The sequence below is a fragment of the Podospora pseudoanserina genome, chromosome 1 (assembly GCF_035222485.1).
Source record: "Podospora pseudoanserina strain CBS 124.78 chromosome 1, whole genome shotgun sequence".
Classification (NCBI taxonomy): domain Eukaryota; kingdom Fungi; phylum Ascomycota; class Sordariomycetes; order Sordariales; family Podosporaceae; genus Podospora; species Podospora pseudoanserina.
Window position 1 is genome coordinate 4336354 of NC_085920.1, and position 23748 is coordinate 4360101.

At 51.7% G+C, this 23748-nt stretch overlaps 10 protein-coding genes across 10 annotated transcripts; 1 reads left to right on the forward strand and 9 right to left on the reverse strand.

The window, feature by feature from the left end:
• Positions 1 to 79: 79 nt before the first annotated feature.
• Positions 80 to 6297, reverse strand: QC764_112510 (uncharacterized protein). The gene is made up of 6 exons (XM_062942507.1): positions 5663 to 6297; positions 2903 to 5597; positions 2558 to 2837; positions 1695 to 2498; positions 716 to 1637; positions 80 to 462 (listed from the first exon to the last, which is right to left on the reverse strand). The coding sequence occupies exons 1-5, from the start codon at positions 6008 to 6010 to the stop codon at positions 839 to 841; spliced, it is 4926 nt and encodes a 1641-aa protein (XP_062805465.1). The 5' UTR covers positions 6011 to 6297; the 3' UTR covers positions 80 to 462; positions 716 to 838.
• A 262-nt stretch (positions 6298 to 6559) lies between these two features.
• QC764_112520 (uncharacterized protein) lies at positions 6560 to 8073 on the reverse strand. The gene is made up of 3 exons (XM_062942508.1): positions 7685 to 8073; positions 7182 to 7623; positions 6560 to 7122 (listed from the first exon to the last, which is right to left on the reverse strand). Exons 1-3 carry the CDS (start codon positions 7710 to 7712, stop codon positions 6693 to 6695), a joined length of 900 nt encoding a protein of 299 aa, XP_062805466.1. The 5' UTR covers positions 7713 to 8073; the 3' UTR covers positions 6560 to 6692.
• A 1011-nt stretch (positions 8074 to 9084) lies between these two features.
• Positions 9085 to 9448, reverse strand: QC764_112525 (uncharacterized protein; the record flags this gene model as incomplete). The annotated part of the gene is made up of 2 exons (XM_062942509.1): positions 9085 to 9354; positions 9416 to 9448. The coding sequence occupies 2 exons, from the start codon at positions 9446 to 9448 to the stop codon at positions 9085 to 9087; spliced, it is 303 nt and encodes a 100-aa protein (XP_062805467.1).
• A 661-nt stretch (positions 9449 to 10109) lies between these two features.
• QC764_112530 (uncharacterized protein) lies at positions 10110 to 11733 on the reverse strand. Its single transcript, XM_062942510.1, has 4 exons — positions 10835 to 11733; positions 10713 to 10769; positions 10539 to 10654; positions 10110 to 10482 (listed from the first exon to the last, which is right to left on the reverse strand). Exons 1-4 carry the CDS (start codon positions 11032 to 11034, stop codon positions 10397 to 10399), a joined length of 459 nt encoding a protein of 152 aa, XP_062805468.1. The 5' UTR covers positions 11035 to 11733; the 3' UTR covers positions 10110 to 10396.
• Positions 11734 to 12004: 271 nt separating this feature from the next.
• On the reverse strand, positions 12005 to 13890 carry QC764_112540 (uncharacterized protein; the record flags this gene model as incomplete). Its single annotated transcript, XM_062942511.1, has 3 exons — positions 12005 to 12242; positions 12384 to 13686; positions 13737 to 13890. The coding sequence occupies 3 exons, from the start codon at positions 13888 to 13890 to the stop codon at positions 12074 to 12076; spliced, it is 1626 nt and encodes a 541-aa protein (XP_062805469.1). The 3' UTR covers positions 12005 to 12073.
• Positions 13891 to 14619: 729 nt separating this feature from the next.
• On the reverse strand, positions 14620 to 16139 carry CYT1 (cytochrome c1; the record flags this gene model as incomplete). The annotated part of the gene is made up of 4 exons (XM_062942512.1): positions 15923 to 16139; positions 15592 to 15743; positions 15386 to 15448; positions 14620 to 15298 (listed from the first exon to the last, which is right to left on the reverse strand). Exons 1-4 carry the CDS (start codon positions 15995 to 15997, stop codon positions 14620 to 14622), a joined length of 969 nt encoding a protein of 322 aa, XP_062805470.1. The 5' UTR covers positions 15998 to 16139.
• A 117-nt stretch (positions 16140 to 16256) lies between these two features.
• On the reverse strand, positions 16257 to 17820 carry ARO3 (3-deoxy-7-phosphoheptulonate synthase; the record flags this gene model as incomplete). The annotated part of the gene is made up of 4 exons (XM_062942513.1): positions 16257 to 16677; positions 16735 to 17637; positions 17696 to 17753; positions 17815 to 17820. 4 exons carry the CDS (start codon positions 17818 to 17820, stop codon positions 16520 to 16522), a joined length of 1125 nt encoding a protein of 374 aa, XP_062805471.1. The 3' UTR covers positions 16257 to 16519.
• Positions 17821 to 18171: 351 nt separating this feature from the next.
• Positions 18172 to 23566, forward strand: cyp15 (Peptidyl-prolyl cis-trans isomerase cyp15). Its single transcript, XM_062942515.1, has 5 exons — positions 18172 to 18259; positions 18457 to 19537; positions 19598 to 20080; positions 20148 to 21814; positions 21869 to 23566. Exons 3-5 carry the CDS (start codon positions 20002 to 20004, stop codon positions 22004 to 22006), a joined length of 1884 nt encoding a protein of 627 aa, XP_062805472.1. The 5' UTR covers positions 18172 to 18259; positions 18457 to 19537; positions 19598 to 20001; the 3' UTR covers positions 22007 to 23566.
• On the reverse strand, positions 18489 to 19734 carry QC764_112570 (uncharacterized protein; the record flags this gene model as incomplete). Its single annotated transcript, XM_062942514.1, has 5 exons — positions 19441 to 19734; positions 19216 to 19388; positions 18947 to 19160; positions 18738 to 18893; positions 18489 to 18660 (listed from the first exon to the last, which is right to left on the reverse strand). The coding sequence occupies exons 2-5, from the start codon at positions 19379 to 19381 to the stop codon at positions 18489 to 18491; spliced, it is 708 nt and encodes a 235-aa protein (XP_062805473.1). The 5' UTR covers positions 19382 to 19388; positions 19441 to 19734.
• QC764_112590 (uncharacterized protein) lies at positions 22038 to 23732 on the reverse strand (the record flags this gene model as incomplete). Its single annotated transcript, XM_062942516.1, has 2 exons — positions 22038 to 23213; positions 23306 to 23732. 2 exons carry the CDS (start codon positions 23730 to 23732, stop codon positions 22093 to 22095), a joined length of 1548 nt encoding a protein of 515 aa, XP_062805474.1. The 3' UTR covers positions 22038 to 22092.
• Positions 23733 to 23748: the final 16 nt, after the last annotated feature.

The window sequence follows — 23748 nt, forward strand, 5'->3', positions numbered from 1 at the left end:
TGCATTATCCCAGCTATCACTCTTTAATACCCCAACTATTACTCTATTACCCTCTATTACCCCCTATTACCCCCTATTACCACCTATTACCACCTATTACCACCTATTACCACCTATTAACCCAGCTATTATTATCCATTGCACCAGCTATCATCACTGTCCATTATCTCAGCTGATAAAATTGACACAGGCAAGATGATAAGTCAGACAGTTGTCTCTATCACTCAAATAGCTTCGGCTCGCCTCACTAGCTCTTCAACGATTCATTTACAATACACATTTATCCCCTCGAAAGGTACCAGGCACTTTGCTTCCATCACCGGCTATCACTATCCCTTACCCCTGACAGGATATCGATGAGCAATATGATGGGCTACGGTAGCGAGCTACATCACCTTCAATACCATTTATTCCTGTGACCGCGAGACACCCACTCTCTCTCTCGCGGGCATACCTCTCGGCCAGGTGTCAGACGTATCTAGATGGGCTGAATAGAGCATCAAGAAGTGTGCCAACATGTCTGTCCTCACCTCGAGCCCAAACACAGACGATATTGCAACTGTTTGCTGGAGCTTCATGATAGGCAAGACCGGGGTGGAAGTCAGACAGTGTTGGGCATGGAAGATATGTCGAACGATATGGGTGAACATCCTTTTTGCAATATGAAATGAACATGCACTATAGTCTACACACTATTATTTACAGACCCTTGAGCCTGTTGTTTCCATGACAGTCTATCCCCACTAAGAGAAATGCCCCATTTGATCTTAACGCCGGGAAAGATCTCAGTCTAAGAAACTTTATCGTGTCCTTTTAAGCACCCTTGCCATAGCCTTCTTCATACCCCATTGGTATTGCCAAAGATTTCCTTCATCAGCCGATCCTTTTCACTGCCGAAAACCATCTCCAAAAGCTTCTCCTTTTCCGCACTCTTCTGCACTAGCTCCCAGAACGCTCCAGTGCCGTTGGCTTCCTCGTCATCCTCGGCCGTGTCACCGTCAACCCGCGAGTCACCCTGTTGTTTGGGCTCTTCTACAACGCGTCTCATGCCCGCCTCGAGCAACTCCCGTGGGCTGCCGAACTCGGCCACACGGCCCTTGTCCATGACCAAGAGGCGGTCGAAGTCTGCAACGGTCGACAGTCGGTGAGCAATAACTAGAACGGTACAACCGGCAGCCGCAAACTCTTTACGAAGCGATTCTTGGATATTGCTATCGGTACCCCTGTCGACAGCGCTGGTGGCCTCGTCGAGTATGACAATTTTGGGACGCTTAAGAAGAGAGCGCGCAAGGCAAACCAGTTGTCGCTGCCCCTGGGACAAGTTTGCACCACCCGTGCTGATGGGTGTCGACAAGTTGGTAAAGATGTTGGCGTTGTCCGCAGGCAGGTTCAACTCTGACTCCGGCTCAATCACCGTGGGCTCTCCCTCAACAGCCGTGGAAGCCTCTGTTTCCGTTTCTGAATCTGCAGGGGGGATGGTGGAAAATCCCATAATGACTGAGGCTCCAGCTGGTGGGTATACAGCTGGACGGTCCTGATCTTCAACGTGCTCAATAAGATGGACACGCTGCAGTGCCAATAGCAAATCGTGATCCTCAAGAAGTCCTTCCATATCCAGGTTCGATCGCAATGTACCACTATTGCAAGTTCAAGTCAGTATATTGCCTCTGGTTAGAATCGAAAAAAGCACTTACGAGAAAAGGAAGGGGTCCTGCGGAATGATGGCAAGACGGCTTCGCAGCTGGCTAAGCTTCAAGGTCGAGATGTCGACATTGTCAATATAAACAGAGCCCTCAACAGGCACAAGAAGACGGAAAAACACAGCCGCCAGGGTTGACTTTCCGGCTCCTGTCCGTCCGACGATACCGACTCTTTCGCCAGCACCCACACTAAAGTTGAGTTTTTTGAGGACCGGGGGAAGGTCATCCGCATATTTGACTGTCAGATCTTGGACCTCGATCCTGCCCTCAGTAGGCCATGCTGCTGCAACATCCTTCCCGCCTTCCGGCTCCGTCTCGATTTCTGCATATTCCAAGACTCTCTCGCATGCGTTGAAACCCAGCTCCACTGACGTCAACGCTTGAAGAACAGATGTCAGCGCGTTTGTGTAGCGCAGGGCGAAGGCCAAACTGAATCCAGCCAAGGCGGCGTTGGTGTCACTAACTGCTACCGCATTGGCGACGACAGCAACGAAGAGAGCGCCAAGGACCCCCATACGTACAGCCATCCATCGACCAGATAGCTGGAGTGCCCACGAAGCCTTGGAGCTGTTGTCGATCAGGGTAAACATGCGCTTCATGTAGAACTCGGTGCGGTCGAAGGCCCGGATAGTTGAGAGACCAGAAAGCACAGAGCTGAACTGATCGTAGATCGGAGAATGGGACACGGAGTTGATTCGCTTGACCTCTCGGGCAGCGTCGATGTACGCCATGGATACTCGGACGTAGAGTATGAACAGGAGGATGCCGAAAAAAATGACGTACACCGAAACTGACAGACTATTCCCATCAAGTCAGTGATCTGTGTGTAAGGGGGCAGAACAAAACGGCCACTGTACCTAGTAGCAATGATAACCAGCAAAAACAGCACGGTGCGAATCAAGGTAAACGCTTGATTAGAGAGCCGGCGGTCCACAATGAACATATCTGACGTGAAGCGGTTGAGGATTCGACCAGCTGGAACTGTGTCTATCCATCGCAACGGAGCACGAAGAATGGCATGCGTCATGTCTTGGAAAAGAACTCTAGAAGCTTTCATGCCGATGACGAAGAAGGCCAGTACTCTTATTATCTGGACCAACAACGTCGAGAAGTCGATCACGAGCCAAACGGACAGCCCTAAAAAAAAGGTCACAATGTCAGCCTCGTTGACGAACAACGGTAGTACGTGGCGCAAGACTTACAGAAGTAGATGCCATAGCCCCAGTGCCAACCCTCTCTCTCTTCGGAGCCAGAGCCGGCAGCAAAATGGAAGGCGTTCTTGGAGGTAGTTTGAACCGTGAAACGGAGGGCCTCTGGCTCTTTCGATGCTGTCTGCGCAAGCTCTTTCAAACTCCAAGCCCGGAAGACCGACAAGAAATGACCGAGCAAAAGAATGCATACACCCCCAATCCAAGGCAACAGGCCGCCACTGGCTTTGAAGTAAGCTTTGTACACCTTGGTTTTGACACGACCTGTCTCTCTGCTTTCTTCGTCCTCTTTGGGTTTGCTCTTGGTTGCTAAGGGAGGCTGTCCATTTACCAGGCTATCTTCCGTGGATGGAACATCTTCTTCAGACAGGGCTGTCAACGCAGAGCTGTCTTCAGAAGGTGTAAGGTGATCAACCGAGAGGACTTCTCCGTTATGGAGCTGGATGTGAAAGCTAGCATGTGGCAGGACGAGCTCGGCATGATGAGTGGCGAGAATGCGAGTCCTCCCTCTCGCCAGCTCACCCGTCAAGGCTTTGTCAACGATCAAACGCCCGACATGAGCGTCGACGGCGCTGAGAACATCGTCCAGAATGAGAATCCCAGCCCGAGAGTAGAGAGCTCTAGCAAGGGCCGTTCGCCAGCGCTGACCGCCTGAAAGCGTCACCCCCTTGGGTCCAACTTCTGTTTGATCACCGTCTATCAGGAGCTCAATGTCCTTTTCAAGAGCACAAGCAGCAAGCACCTTGCGATAGCGATCCTCTACAAAAGGGAGGCCAAATATCACGTTCTCTCTCACGGTGCCACCCTCGATCCAGGGAGTCTGAGAGACAAACGAGGTTAGTTCGGGGATAATCCACTCGGACTCAGGGATAGCCTTGGCATCGTAGTCAAAGGGAGGCAGAACGGGCATCCGAATGACGCCGTTGAGTAGCTTGACTTCTCCCAGAATAGCGGCAAGCAAGAGGCTTTTGCCGGCGCCTGTTTTACCCGATACCAAAGTCAGTTGGCCAGGAGGGAATTCCAGGTTGATATTTCTGAGCATTGAGTGGGCGCCTCTCTCTTCGGTGGCATCCTCGTCATCAATCTTCTCGGTATCCTCAATTCTTGGCCACGCCACTGTGGCATCCTTGAACAGAATGGAGTCCCCGGGTTTTGATACTGGTTCCTTGTCAGATTGACTGAAGAACTTCTCCAACCGGACAGCACTGGTCCAAGCTTCGAGCAGGTATGTTTGAAGAAGTGGAAGGAGAGCTACAGCCTCATCCAGCTGGTCGAAGAGGCCGAGTGCGGTGAAAATCACGGAAGCCTTGATGTTTGTTCCGTTCTGCCAAACGTAAAGGAAATACGTGACACTGGCCAGCATGATGGGTCCCAAGTTGATGATGAAAACAACAAGGCACTGCCATACAGCGACTCTCCAGTACTGTTTGAGCTCTTCGTTACGGCTCTTGAGAATCTTGTCCTCCCAATGCTGCTCCAAGGCCGAGAATCTGATTTGTCGCATGCCCTGCAGAGCCTCTGTCAACAGATGGGCCTTTCCATCTCGATACTTCATCAGACCAAAATGAAGGGCCGTGTATTTGGTGGACAAGCGCGAGCTGATGGGGATCACGAAGCACGCGGCGAGTAGGCCGCTGACCACTGGTAGCCAACCCATCAAACTAATACAAAACCCACCGGCAAAGATGAGTTTGAAAATAGCCATGGGGAAGTTATTGTTGTACATGCAAAAGATTGTAACGCGGTTGGAGTCAAGCTTCATGTGGTTGATGATGTTCTGTCGAGTCTCCGGTTCTTTTCCTTTGGCGTTGGCTTTCTTTCCTGGCTTGCTTGTGTCATTGACGCCATTGGGCTCGCCTGCTTTTCCATCCTTTTTGCCGTCGGTTTTGTCTTCTTTCTGGGCCGGGGGAGCTGTCTCGTACTGCTTCAGCGCCTTGAAGAAAACCAGGGACTGAAGAAGTGAGCCAACAGGTATCTCCAGACGAGTCGTGGTGATCCACCTAATCCAGTTATTGACGCCGACTTGGAGCAATTGGCTCAGAAGCAATCCTAGAACCCAAATAAAGATGGTGGGATCTGTGGCTGTGTCTTTCTGCCGGTTCTCGATCCTCTTCAGGAAGTTATACAAAACAACTTGCGGGAACAAGGCCAGAAGCGCGACGACCAGGGTAAGCAACCACTGCAAGGCCAGCTCCTTGGAATACGCGTAGATGAGCTGCTTCCAGAGCGGCAGTTTCTCGCGGCGCGTCTTGATGAATCTAGCCTGCAGGTTTCTTGATTTTGTGGCAAAGTCGAGGTTCGGGATGTCCTCAAGCTTCATCTGACGCTCCTTGGCCACATCAAAGATAACCCTGTTCCAGGAAAACGAGAAAAGATCGAGCAGAGACCTGGTGTGTTGCTGGTCGACCAGCCCTTGATCATCGTAGACATCCGGTCTCCTTGAGAAAGAAGCAAAGCCCAAAAATGCGCCCACAGAAGCCGAAAATTGTACAAGGTGGAGGAAGCCAACAGCCCGGTATTTGGTATCCGAGTCGGAATCCAAAATCAGGGCCAGCGCTTCGAATCCATGGAGCACAACTACCAAGACGGCGATGACAAGGGAGGATGCCAAGCCGTACACTGTCAAGCGGAACTTGGAGAGATAGAGATGCTTTGGAGGGAGAAGGATGGCCTGTAAAGCAAGAAGAGACTATTTGTAAATGTTAACATTGTTTCTGTATATTCGTCGTGTGTGATCAACCGCATGCCACTCACCCAACAGACAACCTCTGCCCAAAAGACCCAGTCGGAGAGAGTGGGCGGGATCAAGACGTTGGAGGCAATCAAAGCGCCAATACCAGCGAAGATGGCGAGGCCAATGGCAATGCGAGGTCGCGTGTCCGAGAAAGCCCGGATGGACTCTTCGGTCGCCACACCGTCGAGATCTTGGTACTCATCGTTGGCGTTGATGGGGGTGTAACCAGAGCCACCCCAGATGCCCTTCTCTCTCCAGGAACGGGTGACGGCAGGCGTTGACAGAACTGTTACCAGAACGGCGGCACCGACTCCAATTAACTCATGCAGGCGCTCCGAGCCTGGGATTTCGGTGGCCGTCCAGGCCATTTTGTCGGGAGTCGAAACTCTCTTGGCGCGGGAGTGGAGCTGAGAGTTGTAACGGAGAAGTTGAACCCTATTTGGGTTGTGATGGTGGATGTTGTTTCGGATGAGTCGCGTGGTGCATTGCAGTTCCTGTGTACCTGCAGAGAGACAGATTGTTGGATGGCCGATAGAACCAAACTCCCGTCGCAAATCCTGCAAAAAGATCGGTTTTGGGGGGCAAATAATTGTTCGAGCTCCAGAAGTAAGAAAAAGCCATCAAGGTTCCTAGCGGTCAGAGAGCGGCGGCACAGTGCGCATTGTGTGAGTCGGACTAGGCAGCGATGATATCGACATCATTAGTGCCCGCCATACAACCAAGACAAAGGAGAAACTGCACTTTTGGAGGCCGTCATACAATATGTATACGGAACTAGATCACAACCTCTGGGCAAGATCATCTATCTGTATTTCGGCCCTGTATACATTGGCATCAAACATCGACCTCAAGGTTGGGCCATCCGCACTGTGATTCCTAAGCAGTTGACAACCAACTGCCATTACACGCCACGGCACTTTTCTCACCAGCGATCTGGCTTACAGCCCTTCACAGGTCTCTCCGTCATGAACCAGCTGCCATTTTATTTGAATAATTATATTATACTACATGGTCGTAACATCATAAGAGTCTCTCAAGTTCCACAGACGCTCAGCCGTTCAGAACAGTGCCTCCATTGCAGTGGATCGTCTGTCCACTGATGGCCGAACTATCGGTAGACGCGAGGAACACAACGCAGGTTGCGATCTCACTCGGTTGTGCGGGCCGACCCATTGGGCTGGTAAATTGCTTCTGCGCGTCATCGTTCATCGTCGACGGGATCAAGGGGGTCCACACGGGACCTGGCGCAACAGCATTCACCCGGATACCCTGGCCAACCTTCTGATTGCTCAATCCACGGGTAAAAGAAATGATGGCGCCTTTGGTCGATGTGTAATCCAACAAGTCAGGCCGGCCGATGTAGGCGTTGATGCTTGCATTGTTGATGATGGTGCTTCCAGGCTTCATGTGAGGCAGTGAATACTTGGCCAGGTAGAAGTAGGGGTGGATGTTGGTGTCGAAGGTATGGATCCATTGGTCCCTTGTGGCTCGCTGTCAGCCGTCTTTCCTCTTCATGTTATTTTTAACCGTCATACTCACTCGGACAAGTCCTTGATGTCAGGAACCATCATCTGATAGGCCGCATTGTTGAAAAGGATATCGATCTGGCCATTGAATAGTTTGACGGCCTCATCGACCACCTTCTGGCAATTCTTGCGGTCCCGCAGATCGGTTGAAATGAGATGACATTGCTGACCGTACTGCTCAACACGTTTCTTGGTCTCTTGGGCATCATCCTCTTCCTCAGGCAGATAGACAATCAGCGAGTTGGCACCCTCCATGGCAAACAGGATGGCAGTCGCACGGCCAATACCAGAATCACCACCTGTGATGATGGCATTCTTGCCCTTGAGCTTGCCGGCAGCTCTGTACTTTTGGTTCTTGCCATCGCTAGTTGGGATCTCATCGAACAGTGGTGTAGGATATGGCATTTTGGCCTCTTTTCCAGGGAAGTCCTGGTGCGTCACCGGGATCTCGTGCCCTGTCACTGTGTTAGTCCCGAGTGTTTTGATATAAGACAGCAGTGTGGCCGCTCGACTTACCACTCTGGAATTGTCCCTTGTCAGTCATTTTGAATGATTGGTCTTCGATCGATGCGAAATTGCTTCCTCGGGAAAGAAGGATGTCTGAATGAATAGGAATCAACCAGGTCAAAAGAACAAAAAGGGTCTCTGAAATATTTGTATTAAATCGGACATCTGAAGGTGAGTTGCTACTGCAGGTACCCAGTCTATGACATAATTGGGGAGCTTCTGGAAGGTGTCCGCAATCACAATGACGACATACAATGGGGTTGGAGCTTTTGCTCCCCCAACAGTCGGACACCCATTTACCTTTTCAGAGAAGAGACTGAAAACATTCGGCCGGTGTCAAATTCGACAACTGCATGCTCTTGGGTGGTCAGGCGTTCGTGAAATCCCATGGCTCTGATTGGACGGGCATCCTTCTTCAACAATAACCAACACCACCTTGGATATCTCATCAACTTCTGGGCTGGACAATATTTGACTCGGTACTCTAAGTATAAAAGGCCAGTTGCTTGTTAAAACTGCTCAAGCGTTGATGTTGCGCGACCACTCACCGGCAGTGACAAGCTCGATAGGAATGAGTCGAGCTCACGAGCTGGTGTCTCTCGGAAGCAATTTCATAACCCCAGGCCGGCGGTTTGCTCTAGTCTAGCCGAACGGTTTGGTCAACGGCGGTGGACCGTTGAGTCGTGACTCTTGTTTTGCAAGGCTAAGTTTAGATGGTTTGACTACTTCTAGGGCATCGTTGAATCCACGCTGTTGGGCAACATGGTATAATAACACAGCAAAATGTCAATGATCATGTTGTAAGTCCCTATCCATAGAAGAGGTCTTCTTGGTGGACACTCATTTGAACTCGTTCTGCCGTGTCCTTCTTGTCGCTGTTGTGCAGCATGTTGTCTGATCTTGACCCTCGAGGGGTTCGGCTTTTTGTGCTTCAAATTACATTCCTCGCACTTGTCTATATTTTCGTTTCTCTTCGAATTCTCGTTAAATATTTGACTATCAAGAAGATATCACTAGACGATTGGTTGGTATTTGCGGCTGTGGTACGTCGATAAGTGCCAAACCACCACCCACTCTTGACGAAGTGATAACAGTTATTTTCTGTAGATTGTTTACACCACCCATACAACCATCACCGTATGGGGCATCGTTAACGCAAGCGAGGAAGGAGTTAAGGACTTCGTCAGGGGCGAAAACATTGCTCTACACTCCTGGTTCCTCAACGAAGCTCTCTACGCGCCGTTGTCAGCGCTCATTCGAAGTTCAATCGCCGTCTTGCTGCTTCGCATAGCCACCGACAAAATCCACAGAAACATAATATACATAAACCTGGCCTTTACTTGGACCATTACCGCCATCTACTTCTTCATCGTTATCTTCCAATGCTCACCCTCTTCATATTTCTATGATCAAGTCCTGGATCCATCCGGCGGGAGCTGGTAAGTCACAAATTCTATCAAACAAACCATGTACTCCTGTAGTCTCACAAAAAGGGGTTGCCAAGCATCGACAAAAACGTCGTCCCGCGCGTGACCATCGCCCACAGCATCGTCAACGCCGTAACCGACTTCATTCTGGCCTTCCTTCCCATTGCCATCCTTTGGAATGTCAAACTCAACAAGCGTACCAAGGTTGGAGTGGCAACTCTTCTCGGAATGGGCGTACTCGCGGGGATATGTCTGATAGTCCGTATCCCCTACGTCAAGTTCATACCCGTTTCCGATCCTGAGTTTCTCGAACAAACAAAGTAAGCTTCAAGTTCTCCCTCGCCATCTTGACAAACAAGTCTGACACCAGCGCAGTGGTACAGCCTTCTGGAGCGTAATGGAAACTTCTCTCGGTATCATCGCCAGCTGCGCAGCCACGCTTCGCCCTCTTATGTGCGGATTTGGACCAAGGCGAACCCCCTGGCGCCAGGGCAGCCACCACAATAAAACCATGTCCCGATCTCGATCCAAGAAAGACAGAGCTTCCAGCGCAGCAAACTCCAGGCCCCAAAATCGCGCCAGCATAATTACGCTAGTCCAGTGCCAGAATCTCCGAGAGACAAAGGACGACTACCCCCTCCCGTACCAATCCATCTCCCTGAATGATATCTACAGTCCAGTACATTTGCCTCACGACGCACAAATTCGTGAGACCGACTCTCCCGACTTTGAACTGGCCATGCAAATGCCTGATCCCGACCCTAACCCCATGCGGTACTCGAGCCATCATGAGCATCGATATCCACATCATTACGAATCGAGGGGTCCGGGAAGGCTTTGGGACAGGAAGCGGACAATAAGTGCAACCTCGATGTACTCTCCAATGTCAGGTGGTGTCAGAATCAAAACTAGTATTGAGATCACGAGAGAGACTCATTCGCCCGAAGGAAGGGAAACGCCTCAGGACTCCCTCAACTTCCCAATTTACGGTGAGCAGGTGGTCACGATCAACGGCCCAAAAGGGCCGCGTAGATGTAGGTCTGCTCAGTGAAGTTGTGGTGAGAGGTATCATTGTATACGGGGTGTACCTATTTTTGGAGAATGACAACATATATTTCTCCGCGAAAGTGTTAAAATCGTACCATCTCGCTAGCAGTGGCAGGAAATAGTGAAAAGAAAAAGTAAGAACGAAGGAAATTGACGTAAAAACCACAATCAAGTGCAGATTTTACCAACATAGCATGCCGATATGTAGTTATATCAGAAGTCAGGCAAAAGATGCAACGCTCCCCGGTCAAGAATCTGGCGCCGGCTCCCATGTCTTGTTCCCGAGGAAACTGTAACAGCCAACAGCCCCATTCGAGTCATAGAGTGTGGTGTCTGGAATCTTTTGTTAGTAAAGTCAACTGGCGTCACTTGTGACAGAAGACGCTTACTCAAGTCGAGCGTTGAGTTAGTGTGCCCGCCGTTCATATCCCAGCACAAACAACTCAAATGCAGCGACTTGTCATGAATAAAGGTACAGTTCTCGCATGATCCGGAGTAGTTCCCACTGTCCTCGAGTTAGGGAGACTGCTTTCTTGGAGGGGACCAAGAGACGTTTCACTCACTTCTCATATACTACAAGCTGTCCAGCATTGTTTCCCGCGCAATGATCCAAGTCCAGCCTGACGTGACGTGTTATCAGTATGCCTCTCTTTTGGAGCCACCAGAGAGAGGGACGAGCACTCACATGCTGTAATTGAATCCGTAAATATCAACATCGTCGTTGAGACAATAGACACCAATCCAGTGATGTTTGTCGGTCAGGTTGGCGCCTGCATAGGCGCAGTCATGGGTGAAGCCACCTTCGCCCGAGGTCAACAAGGGGAACACGAGGCCCAGAAGAAGAACGGTGGCGGTCAAAACGGGACACGCGGAGAAGGTGCCCATGTTGTCAGATGCTGAGGCCGCTCCGGTGCTTTTGAACCTCTGACGACGCGATGGTATAAGTCGAGGTGGGTTGGCAGACCTCTGCAGGAGCTTGGGGGCCACTCGCTCTGGTGACGGCAAGTGTAAACAATGAGGAGGTAGATGAGAGCAAAAGGGCAGATACTAGCACGAGAAATATCTTGAAATAGCCACGGTGTCGAAACTAAAATGCCTGGCCGGCCCCAACGAAACCACCTACTCGGATAAATCAAGGAAGATGGAGACTTACAAAGTGGTGGGCAGCATGGTTCATGATCGAAAATGGAAAGAGCAACTCCCCCAGGGACAGGCACTCTACACAAGCTCAATATCCACCCACGTCACGACCCAGGGAGCTGAGATTAGCTGGGCCAGCTCGGTGTTACGGAAAAGCCCGCAAACATACTAGATCAAACACAGGACCGGAAGCCATGGACCTTCTTTGACCTCATGCTTCCAAGTTCCTACTGCAGTCGTCAACAAACCATCTCTCGTCCTTCATCCCGCTCCTTCCCAGATCATCGTTACGGACGAATACTCCGGCCCGGACCTCTTGATAACCGACGACTACCTGCAAGAGCTCTGAAGCAAGCCAAGTGCTTTCCTGATTTGGCCGACCAGGGGTCCTGCCATCGACGGTCTTTGTCCCCAATGTCTCTCAAAGGTTTCTGTGGGATATTGATAGGTAGGCAAAGCTGACCAAGAGGCGGAGAGCCTCACTTCCACTGCAGCATCCAGGGTCTTCCACGAGACATTCTTGACATCTGCAACACCGCTGGAGCAGCACAGCAGAAAAGCCGAGCCCGTTTGCTGCACGTTGTACCGACTTCTTGCACTACACATGATCTGCATGGATATCGGCGTGATGTCCATATTTGTGAAATCGGTTGTTTTCATACTTCATAATTTACGAGTATGAAATATTTATCTAGAATAGGAAGAGTACGGCCTGAGGATCAACATGGTACATTACATGAGGGCTTGATGTACTATATCAAAATGTATAAGCTACGTATCTTGTTCATGAAGGTGCCTGCTGCATAGCTCCTGCTGAAGATTCCGAGTTCAGTATCACCAGACTCCCATTATCATTATACCCAACCCGGCCCTCGTCCACTGCTCTTCGCAACTCCTCACGAAGAGGCTCTCGATCACCCGTTACCGGGTCCCATTCCCATCCTTCCCGCATCCTGCAACCAAGCTCAAGTCAGCAAAACTGTTCAGGTCGGGCCTCACTAGGGAACTGCCCTCTTTCCTACCCGTGTGTGACACAGAACCCCCAGGTCACAAATAACACAGGAAAACAAGAGAAGGAATAAAGTATAACGTACCACATCCATCTCAAACAAGCTCTCAGCTCCTTATCCTTGGGTAGCACCCTCATCCACTCCGGCTGGAACCCTTCCCCTCGTCCCCCCTTCCCAGTCCAATCGTCCGCCCGACCGAGTAGCTCATCCCTACAAAATATCCTCCACGAGTCCAACGTATACGCACCCTGCGTCAAATGCCCAATCTCCCAAGCCTGCCCTATCGCCCGTTCCCTTCTATCCTTTACCATATCCATCACATCAAGCCCCCCTCCACCATCCCCATTAAAATTACCATTGTCAAATTCCTCGGCTCCAAAAACCTCCCCAGCTGTCACATTCTTACCATCCTCGACCGAAGGATAGTTCCTCACCCCATACCTTCTCTCCCTTACCGGCGGGTTCTCCACAAACCCCCTTGCATACTTTTGTATGATGGCATACCTGTGCTCCGACAACCCCAGCGGCTTGATCAACTCCACCACCTCATTCTTATTCTTCTCCTTTGCCAACTCTTCCGGCGTCGGAAACCGTCTGACCAACTCCCAAAACATGGGGATGGCGATCCTCCCAGCGGTCTTGATCAAAAAAGTCACGGCGACCAACAGGTGAAAAGAGGAGTGTGCTAGCTCTTCCTGAATGAGACCAAACTTTGGGGCGCCCAACGGTGGGATTGGGAGGCTGGATACCACGCCGGGAGGCGGTTTTCGAAGGGGCCGGCTTGGAGTTGGGGGGCGGTTGATGAGCGGTGTTTCTTGTTGCTGAACTTCTTGTCTTTCTTGGACAAGCTCTTGTGACGGTGGTGGACTTGTGCTAAAAAAGGGGGAGGTTTTAGTTCTGCTCGTTGCCTTGATGGCTTGTTCGGTTCGGGTGTGCGCGCGGTGGCGAGGTGATGATGGGTTGGAATGGATGGGTTTGGAATCGGTGTGAGGTAAACCAGGTCTATGGCCTGGAACAGGGCCGTGGGAGGGAAGAGGAGGATAGAGTTGCGGGTGGACTTCACGATGATGGGGAAGGGTGTTACCTAAGTCGATGCCTGGAATTGTCGGGAACGGCACGGGCGTCTGGCGAGCCATAGCCGGCGCCTCTTGCTTCAAGTTTTTGCTTGGGAATGAGGGGATAGGGACAGTTGTTTCTTTAGACGCTGAAACAGCTTGACAGTCTGAGGAGGAAGGCATAGCTGTTTTGGAGCTGATCCCAAGATCTTTTTGGAGTTCTTGAACGATTTTGTCGAACCGTTCAAAAGGGGCCGATAGCTCCTCACGCAACTTATTCGCTAGCTCGTCGAACTTGACAAACGCCTGGAAAGATGATGCCGGGCTTGGGACTGGCTGAAGTTAGTATGTTTGCTACTCGATGCATTTGATGTAAACTTACCCGAAGAGCTCACCGCGCCATTCATATCCTCGTCACCATCCCAAAAGTGAGAGGTATGCTTTGACGATTGTTTGGCCTTGTTGATTTCCTTCTTCTGCTGCACATTGGCATCTGAATACTGAGGTGCCATTGTTGTCTCTTTATTGCCACGCATCAAAGTAGTATTCTGCTGCTTCTTGACGGCGTTAGAGGGGGCTTGTCCCAAGGCAAAAGCTTGCTGCCGAGATCCTTGAGACTGGTCGGTATGAAAGACTAAACCCGAAAGCACCTCGTCTGCTATGACAAGTGGCTTGGTGAGTGCAGCAGTTGATTATTATTGATTGGGATTTTTCTGGCTGTGGTGACTTGAGGATCCGTTTTGGAACAATGCCCAGCGTAGGTATACCAGTCAGTATTAGGTGGGCAGTAAGAGGGAATAATTGGTGGAGAGAAACAGATCGAGTGTTGATTCTCGTCACGTAAAAGAACCTACATAAACAAACAAAGTGAGGTCGCCGGTCACAAGAGGGTTCGCCGAGCCAACTTGATTAGTGTCGTCGATGCGGGTCTACGTGGGGAGGTGGTATCACTTTATCTTGGTGCATCATCTCAACCGTCAACATGGGTTAAACCACCAGAAAAACATATTTCCTGTCATCATCAACCATTTTGGTACTGCCAAACTCTAGACCACAATGCTGAACGACAAGGAAAGTCTAGCTGTATTGAGACCGAGACATTTGATTTACACACCATCACACTTCCCCGCTGCTCCATCTTCCTCTGAGGCCTTTTCCTTCCCTTCCTTTTCGTCTACGCGATACATAGGGATCTGGGAGACCGTAGCAGTATATGATACAAACAATAGAGGCAAAGCTTCATTCTCCTGTAGCCTCGCTTGAATTTAGCGGCGGATGTTGGTCTTGCCCTCCTTGGGAGGATCGTAGACAATCTTTCTCGACTTGAGCCAGGCCCACTTGTACCGCTTAACCCAGACGCTCATGGCGAACAGAACAGATGTGATCGCCAGAACCTTCATACCCATGCGCTTGCGGTCATCCATCTCGGGCTCAGCAGCCCAGTTGAGGAACTCGGTAACGTCCTTGGCCATCTGGGAAGTTGTCGCAGGGGTTTCGTCCTCATACTCGACCAAGCCATCGTACAAGACACGAGCCATGGCAATACCGGTACCGGGGAAGTAGGGGTTGAAGTTGAGACCAGCGCCGACCTGGGCGCCGGCAGGGGGCTCATCGGGGTAGCCGGTGAGGAGGTTGAAGATGTAGTCGCAGCCACCGTGGCGGGCCTTGACCATCAAGCTGAGATCGGGAGGAAGGGCACCGTTGTTGGCGAAACGGGCAGCCTCATCGTTGGGGTAAGGAGAGGGGAGGTAGTCGGACAGCTTGCCGGGGCGCTTCTCGATCTCACCCTGGTCGTTGGGCTCGGTGTCGTACTCGTTCTCCTCAGCCAACGCCTTGGCCTCGTCAACGGTCAGGATGGTGCCGACCAGGGAGCGGTAGGGCACTCTGCTGAGAGAGTGGCACGAGGCGCAGACCTCGCGGTAGACCTGGAAACCTCTCCGGAGACTGTGTGCGAGCAAGACATCCCATGTAAGCCATCCTGTCGGAGCTAGTAGGGACAGGGGGTGGACGGTGGGGGGTTGGAGAGCTTACGCTTGGTGGTCAAAGGTCTTGAACCATTGGTTATGAACCCAGGGGTACTTGGTGGGATGGAGACTATGTCGCCAGTAAGCTTCGCGATCTTGTATCCCAACTCGTGGTGCCGTAATGTCCAAGCCGGTCGAATATGCCTCAAACATGAGACGAATAACCTCGGCCCCCACGGCAACACGGGTTGGCCCCTCCGATCAACCACTCACCCTTCCTCAGCAGGCGTCATGGCATGAGAGTTGCCATAGAGATGGTAATACCAGCCAACAGAGCCGGCAGCAACGGCGGTGGCAGCGGCGGCGGCGATGTTCAAGCGGAGCGGCGACTCGGCAGTCGATCCGGAGCTCGAGGAAGCGGCGCGCTGGGAGGACGAATACGATTAGCTTCCAGCGGGCCACATAACAGCTTCGTCCTCGTCCGGGTCGATGGCCGGAGCTTCCCTCGTCGGGACAATTGGAGGAGGCGGCGGTTCGGCGGGCGATGTCGTCGGTGCCATGTCATACCACCACGGGGCCTGGCACTTGTCTTGGGCAAACATACCTTGGTAATCTGCACGGCGCCATTTCTCGCGCTGGCGAAGGCGCGCATCGGGCGCACACAGGACCTCGCAAGCATGGTGGGCACACCTTGCGGAGCTTAGGGGGGTATCGTGGGTGATCTGACAAGGCAATTGGCCTGCCAATGTCGGTGTTTTGAGGTTGGTGGCTCGGGCTGGTGATGGTCGACGCAGTCAGGATTCTCAAATTCGGGATTCTTAGGAACTCTGGCTGTCTGATTGGCCGGCCAATCACAGCTGTGCTGACGGCCTATCAATTTTTCCGCCAGCCTTTCCCTCGCCCGGCTGCGGGTGCTATGGGCTTGGCTTGTGCAATTCAGTCCCCAAGCTCCCACTCCGTACCCACCGTCTTTCCTGGATGGGGCTTCAAACATCAAACATCAGACATCAACGTCAGAGGTCATGACTTGGACAGAGAATATCCGTACCGATACCGCCGCATTCATCATTCACACCCAGGATATCACTAAACACAACTACTTTTCCTGTACACTTGAAACGCCAAAAACGCCCCGTATCAAAAACCAACGCCTTTTCCTTGTATACAAAGCTCCATTTTAAACCCCTCAACCGCTCTCAGCTTAGGCGCTCTTCTGGCTGAGAACCTCTCTCCGCTTCTTTACCGCATTGGCAAGCACATCGAGAACAGAGACAGTTTCCTCCCAACCAATGCAGGCATCGGTAATGCTCACGCCATACTTGAGGCCCTCCTTGCCCTCTTTGGGCACCTTCTGGTTACCTATCTAAGTGTTAGCAACTCGCAAAATCAACGTCAACTATTCATGGGATAACTCACCCTCGCCAATGTTGCTCTCAATCATGACACCCATAACACCCTCCTCGCCCTTCTCAATCTGCTCAGCCAGCGTGGCAGCAACCAAGGGCTGGTTATTGTGGTTCTTGAGGGAGTTGCCATGGCTGCAGTCCACCATCAACCGCTGACGAAGACCGGCCTTCTTGAGAGCCGCCTTGGCTTCAGCAATGCTCTTGGCATCGTAGTTGGTACCCTTGGTGCCACCACGGAGGATAACAAAGCAATCCTCGTTGCCGACGGTGCCGACAATGGCCACGACACCGGGCTTTGTCACAGAGAGGAAGTGATGGGGGTGTTTGACGGCCCCAATCGCGTCAACCGCAACGCCCAAGCTTCCATCGGTGCCGTTCTTGAAGCCGACAGGGAAACTGAGACCGCTAGCCAGTTCGCGATGAAGCTGGCTTTCAGTTGTGCGGGCGCCAACAGCACCAACGCTCAAGAGATCGGCCAAAAACTGCGGGCTAATAGTATCGAGCATCTCGCTGGCAAGGGGCATGCCCTTGGTAGTGAGGTCAACAAAGAGCTGTCTGCTCAGACGAAGACCCTTGTTGATCTTGAAGCTGTTGTCGATATCGGGGTCGTTGATGAGGCCCTTCCATCCCACAGTAGTGCGTGGCTTTTCGAGGTAGGACCGCATAACAATCAACAACTCGTCCTTGTGCTTCTCCTTCTCCTTGAGCAGCATGTCGCAGTACTCAAGCGCCGCCTTTGGGTCATGGATAGAGCAGGGTCCAATGACGACCAGAAGCCTCTTCTTCTCATCGGTGTTGTTGACAATGGCAACAGCCTCCTCACGGCCCTCCAAAACGGTGCGCTTAGACTCGACAGTCTGGGGAATTTCGTGTTGGAGCAAGTTGGGTGGTGTCAACGGGTTGTAGCCGCGAACTGAACGAGGTCAGCGTTTGCTGGACATATGCGACGTTTCAGTCTTGGGCTCACGTACTCCTCCAGTCTTCGCTCTCGGCCTTGTTGCCAACATTCTTATTCTCAATGTAGAAACCCTACGCAACAATGTGAGTCAGCGTAGTCCTGTTGTTTCTCGGCGCTGTGGCCTGAACATACCGACATGATGGATGACTGCGCTTTGTGTCTGTCTCTCAAATGGTCCGGTTCAATTGGTGAGAAAAAAAGGGTGAAACTTGACACAGGCTAGAAGATATTTTGCAGAGGAAAGATTGTCTTGCAGAGCAAAGGGTGCATGAATCTTTTTTTCGCCGGTGGCGGTCAAAGAGCTCAAGGTCAATTCAACTACTCCCCTCCCATAGAGTTTTGAGAGGGGCAAACCCCAATGAGTCAAAGTGGGGCAATGTGCCATGTACCGTTTTCTGACTTACAAGCCATCAGAAGAGACTCGGCTTATCCTAGCATCGCTTCTGCATTCGGCAAAGAACTACGTCAAAGACACTGGGCCCTGAGCTGGCTTTGGTTCACCCACAGGTTTCTGACACGCGAGTGTGAGGCACAGAGCCATCAACAATGGGAGAACCAGAGAACAGCAGGGCGAAATGTGTGTAATTCACCTCCAGGCATTGGTCCTTCAGAGGTCTCGAAAGGGTGGTTCGACATGACCCCACCCACATCGCTTCCAAGGTCTTGAACTGCAGGCAGGCGGGAGCTCGAAGCAGGTCCCACTCGCCGACGTCGGACCTAGAATTCTATCGTCTTGCTGGGAACATCCCGCCCAACGACATGCTAACTGTACAGGTACGGATGCCCCGACTTCCGAGCTCACCATCTCAATCCGTCTTGATGGGATGAAGAGCTTCCTTATTGAACTGTTCAATACCGTTAATCTTACCGTACAGCCACTTTAGAGCCAGTGTGCTCATCGTCATGAGCCCGGCTGAGACTGAAAAGAGAATCATTCTCTGCCAAGTTTTGAGCAGCTCGAACATGGGATATGGGTACCTGCACGACATGGTCAGACAAGAGCAACACAGAAGTCATTGCAACAAGGCTTTGCCTGTGTCTGCAGAGTTACCTACCATCCGTTTTGCTCAAAGCAATATTCAACCCACCCACAGTATAGAAATGCCAAGCAGGTACTGAGAGCCAGAGCACTGTAAACTCTGATGGTCCAAGGAGGACTGAGTAGTATCAGATCCATCGTTAACATGACGGCTGGCATCGCATGAAATCCACTGTGAAAGTTGGAGTTAGATTGGACATTTCAATGGGTCGTGGGCACTCTCACAAATCTGGGAGGAATAGAAGTGCGAACTCTGGTGGGAAAAGGAGGGACTTGTCAATGGCACTTATGCTCCAGTACAGAATGCTGATCAGAACTTCTAAGGGTGTTGAACACACTGAGAGAACATTTTTGATGCTAAAGAGCCGAGGGCTCAGAGTGAGATCGGCTAACAGGCCAAAGGCAAACGTTGCCGTCGCTAAAGCGAGCCCATTGATGGCTGTTCCCCTTGTCAGTCTTTTCCCTTTTCATCCTCTTGTGTGGAACGTAATGTACTGAGAAGTTGAAGTCACCGCCAAACCCGAAGTGAATTTCGGTTGGGAACTGCTGAAGGTACCAAAAGCTGCATGAGTATGACAAAAGACCGATGGCATGTACGAGGGCTGAGAAGCTCCCTGGAGGCGAGGAGAGCCGTTGTAAAGGGTGGGGTTGGTTTGCCATTCCGTACCTATTTCGAGCGGGTGAGCAAGATGCACGGTTGAAATTAAATGCCCTCTGATCTCGGTATTCCTTATGAGGCCTCTTCCTTATATTTATCGAAATGTGGATCAAAGCAAGAAAGAGGTTGTCAAAGAGTGTGTGATGGACCCTCTCTACGTCATCGATTTCGATCAGAAAAGACCCAGGGTGATAGGCAAACGGAAGGTACTCGCAAAGGAGTGGTAGTAAAACAGATTCAACTGCCAGCTACCGAACGAAAGTGTGCAACGATATAACGGATGAATACAAGCAGAGCAGATGCCATGAACCATAGGGTCAACGTTCACAAGTCATAGTGCACCTCATGTCCGCGGTTATCGGCCATGACCTTCAGCAAGTCAGGGGTGCCCTTTGCGTTGTGAGCTTCCCCACGGCTTCCAACGCCTCTAGCGCCTTGGCACAACCCCCCCACCTCCATCGCCTGGCGGGACGAAGCGATGCCCGATTTGGATGCGCGTTCGACGCAAGTGTTCGCGTTCTCCAGAAATTGTTAACTACCATACTGGCTTGGCCATATCATCGTCATCACCATCGCCATCAGACGTAACCCCTGGGGAGGAACCCTCATACGACATTCCAACATGGCGGACAACACCAACGATGAGGACTTGAAGTCCAACAAGCGCAGCCATGCAGAATTCACAGAAAATGATGGTTCCGGTGAGTGTTGCCCTATTTATTTTCCACAGCCACTGCTTCCTTTGCGCTTGCTAACAGCGTCTTTCAGATAGCTCTTCAGACGATGACATGGGACCGCAGTTGCCGTCCGCCTCAGCGCCCAAAAAGAAGCGCCGTGTTCTGCCATACGAAAAGCTCTACATCTCAGCCCTCCCCAAGTCGACCCGTTACTCCAAGTCCCTGATGCACAAAGAGCAGTTGGCACATCTCACTATGACACCTCTGACTGAGTTCCTCATAACATCGTCTTTGGATGGCGTAGTCAAGTTCTGGAAGAAGGTCGCCGACGGCATCGAGTTCGTGAAGGAGTTCAAGGCCCACCAGGGGGAGATCCGCTCTGTTTCGACCAGCGCAGATGGGAGGAGTTTTGCAACTGCCGGCCCCGACAAGACGGTGAAGCTGTTCGATGTCATGACATTTGATCTGTTAGCTGTTATCCAGCTAGAGTATGTGCCGCGGTGTGTATGCTGGGTTCACAAGAAAGGTGCTTCTCTTCCTCTGCTAGCCATATCCGATGATAGCCAAAAGCCTGGCATCCACATCTACGACGGACGGGGTGAAAACCTGACACCTATTCATACCATCACCGGTCTTCACCGCAGCCCCGTCTCCCTGATGGCTTTCAACGACCATTACGACTGCGTAATATCGGCCGATGAGGGAGGCATGATTGAATACTGGCAGCCCGGAGGATCTTATCAGAAGCCTGACAACGTCTTTGAGTACAAGAGCTCAACGAATCTGTTTGACTTCAAGAAAGCAAAATCCATACCGACCTCGCTCACGCTATCGCCAGATGGGAGTCGCTTCGCCACAATATCCTTCCCTGACAGGAAAATCCGCCTCTTCGACTTTGCCTCAGCCAAGCTTCAACGCACCTATGATGAGTCCCTTCAGGTCATTGAGGAAATGCAACAAGCTGGAACAGCGATACAGAAACTTGATCCAGTCGAGTTTGGTCGCCGGTTAGCAACGGAACGGGAAATCGAATCCCCAGTTCTCCGCGACAAATTCAACCTCATCTTCGATGAATCTGGTCACTTTCTCCTCTATGGCTCTTACCTGGGTGTCAAGGTGCTCAACACATTCACAAATAAAGTGATAAAAGTGTACGGCCGGGAGGAACATTATCGTCCACTAGCACTGGCCCTCTACCAGGGTCAGCCTCAGAAGAAGGGGGTCACTACGGTAGCCATGGCGGCATCCAGCAACCCGCTTCTTCAAGAATCCGAAACAAGGGATCCCATATTGATCACCACGGGCGTGGGCAAGGTCCGGTTTTACATGTTCACCAATGACGAGGAATTCTCCAAGTCAACCAGAGATGTTCAAAACGAGAAACCCACGATTCTAGGGGCAAAGAAGACGGAGCAAAAGAAGGTCGCCGAGACGGGCACATCGGCGGTCATCCACACCACATACGGTGATATTCATATTCGACTCTTCCCGGATGCAGCTCCCAAGGCCGTGGAGAACTTCGTGACGCATTCAAAACGCGGCTACTACAACAACACCATCTTCCATCGTGTGATTCGTAAGTTTATGATTCAGGGTGGTGACCCTCTGGGAGATGGAACCGGTGGTGAAAGTATCTGGGGAAGAGAGTTCGAGGATGAATTTAGCACATTGAAACACGATAAGCCATACACGGTTAGTATGGCGAATGCTGGCCCCAATACCAACGGGAGCCAGTTCTTTATCACCACTGAGAAAACAGTATGTTGTAATGCAACCCCTTTCTTTTGGTAAATTGGTACTGACTGAAGACAGCCATGGCTTGATAACAAGCACACGATATTTGGACGCGCCGTTCAAGGTCTTGATGTCATCCACAGGATCGAAAATGTCAAGACCTACAAAGAGAAACCAGCGGAGGACATCAAGATTATCAATATTGACATTTCGTAGCACCATGGGCAGGAATGAGCCAGCGGCTGAATGAATGTGAATTGCCGATCGGCCCATGATGAGCGGCACCTTTTGTATTCACCTGCCTAGAGCGATGTTTTGACATCACCGCCGTAGCTTATCTTTCTGAGCATGCTCCTGTTAAGCTCACCCACCGTTTGCACCCCGAGCAGTCCCATAGATTGGTCCACGTCAGCCAAAAGCGAAGCCAGCACATGCTTGGCTCCCTCTGTCCCTGCAATTCCAAGACCATATATCACCGGTCTGCCAACCAGGACCGCCTTTGCCCCCAAGGCCAGTGCTTTCAGAACATCCACCCCTGTACGGATTCCAGAGTCGAACATGACAGTCAAGCGGTCCCCAACGGCGTCTACAATTTCTGGGAGCATCTCCAAACTAGGCACCGCCCCATCCAGCTGCCTCCCTCCGTGATTGCTCACGATAATCCCGTCAACTCCACTTCTCGCCGCCAACACTGCATCCTCCACGCTCAGCACCCCCTTGAGCACAATCGGCCTGTCCCCCCACAATTTTCTCAAGGTGGCAAGGTCCTCCCACTTGTGCGCGTGCCCCGAGAAGACCTCCCCGACCCAATACCGGCTCGCACCAATGATGTTGTCCTCCACCTGGGCCTCGTTTTCGCCGGTGCTAAACTTGTCAGAAAACTTCTGCCGAAACACCGAGTCACTGAATCCGAGGGCATTGCCCTCCCCGACGGCAAAGGGGAGGAACCCTGTGTCGAGGTCGAGGGGCCGCCAGGCCATGGTGAAGGTGTCCAGTGTTACGACCAAGACCTCACAGCCAGCTACCCGGGCTCGGGAGAGCAAAGAGGCGGTGATGTCATCGTCGACAGGCCAGTAGAGTTGGAACCACCTGGACGGCTTGGGATCAGGGACTAGGGTGGAAGCGGACGAGGTTGGCGGTCTGGCTGGTCCTCGGTCTTTTCCTTCTGCTGATGCTGATGCTGATATTGTCGTTGCGGGATCATCCGTCGGCGCCGGTGGGGCGGGCTCTTCTGTTTCTGGTGAGGGCGGGCTGGGGCCTCCTGTGTCCTCTAGAGCCGCGACGATCTCCTCTAGGGGGGTGCTGGATGCGGTGCTGTAGATGAATGGGACGTTGAGGGCGGCGCAGGCTTTGGCGACGCCGGTTTCTGCGTCGGGGTGGTAGGCTGATTGCACGCCGATGGGGGCCATGAGGATGGGGGAGTCTGGTGTCTTTTGTTAGCTGATGTTGTTTTTCTTCTGCCTTGGTCTCATGAAAATCACATCGCTGTGGTGTGTGAAGAATGAGAATACATACCATATGTCTTGCCAAACAGTTTCACACTTAGATTGCGAGGCAGTGTGTCTCTCAACATACGGGGTATGACCTTCCACTGCCGGAAAGCCAGCCGGTTGGCGTGCATCGTCGCTTGCTCGCCTGCCCCTCCGAACACATAGTTGAATCCCTGGGGGCTCATCGCCTCCCGGGCTTGCTGTTCAAGTTTGTTGGGATCGGTGGTGGTGACGGGCTTCTTCCCCGCCGTGAGGGCTTGAAAGTAAATGTCGATTTGGTACTGGCCATAGGGGATCTTGTTGCTGTTGCTGGCGACGACAGTCGTGGTGGTGTTGTCGTTGTTAGTAGGGGCGGTGGAGCGTGGTGTCTTCTCATCTCTTATGTTAGCGTTCAGGTTGTTTAAGTTGGGTCTGTCGGCTTCGTCGCCGTTGCTAGATCTGGGACGGTTCATCTTGAATTGGGGCTGC

What these genes read in the sequence shown, in the direction of transcription:
- QC764_112520 (XM_062942508.1), bottom strand. Translation starts at nt 7,712, where the DNA reads ATGACTGACAAGGGACAATTCCAGAGTG. An exon ending in CAAGGGACAATTCCAGAGTG is followed by an intron (nt 7,624 to 7,684) that starts GTAAGTCGAGCG and finishes ACACAGTGACAG; the next exon opens with GGCACGAGATCCCGGTGACG. An exon ending in GACATCAAGGACTTGTCCGA is followed by an intron (nt 7,123 to 7,181) that starts GTGAGTATGACG and finishes GCGAGCCACAAG; the next exon opens with GGACCAATGGATCCATACCT.
- QC764_112510 (XM_062942507.1), bottom strand. Translation starts at nt 6,010, where the DNA reads ATGGCCTGGACGGCCACCGAAATCCCAGGCTCGGAGCGCCTGCATGAG. An exon ending in GGGCAGAGGTTGTCTGTTGG is followed by an intron (nt 5,598 to 5,662) that starts GTGAGTGGCATG and finishes ATTTACAAATAG; the next exon opens with TCTCTTCTTGCTTTACAGGC. An exon ending in GGGCTATGGCATCTACTTCT is followed by an intron (nt 2,838 to 2,902) that starts GTAAGTCTTGCG and finishes CCTTTTTTTTAG; the next exon opens with GGCTGTCCGTTTGGCTCGTG.
- QC764_112530 (XM_062942510.1), bottom strand. Translation starts at nt 11,034, where the DNA reads ATGGGCACCTTCTCCGCGTGTCCCGTTTTGACCGCCACCGTTCTTCTT. An exon ending in TACGGATTCAATTACAGCAT is followed by an intron (nt 10,770 to 10,834) that starts GTGAGTGCTCGT and finishes ACGTCACGTCAG; the next exon opens with GCTGGACTTGGATCATTGCG. An exon ending in CAGCTTGTAGTATATGAGAA is followed by an intron (nt 10,655 to 10,712) that starts GTGAGTGAAACG and finishes ACTCGAGGACAG; the next exon opens with TGGGAACTACTCCGGATCAT.
- cyp15 (XM_062942515.1), top strand. Translation starts at nt 20,002, where the DNA reads ATGGCGGACAACACCAACGATGAGGACTTGAAGTCCAACAAGCGCAGC. An exon ending in CACAGAAAATGATGGTTCCG is followed by an intron (nt 20,081 to 20,147) that starts GTGAGTGTTGCC and finishes AGCGTCTTTCAG; the next exon opens with ATAGCTCTTCAGACGATGAC. An exon ending in TTATCACCACTGAGAAAACA is followed by an intron (nt 21,815 to 21,868) that starts GTATGTTGTAAT and finishes GACTGAAGACAG; the next exon opens with CCATGGCTTGATAACAAGCA.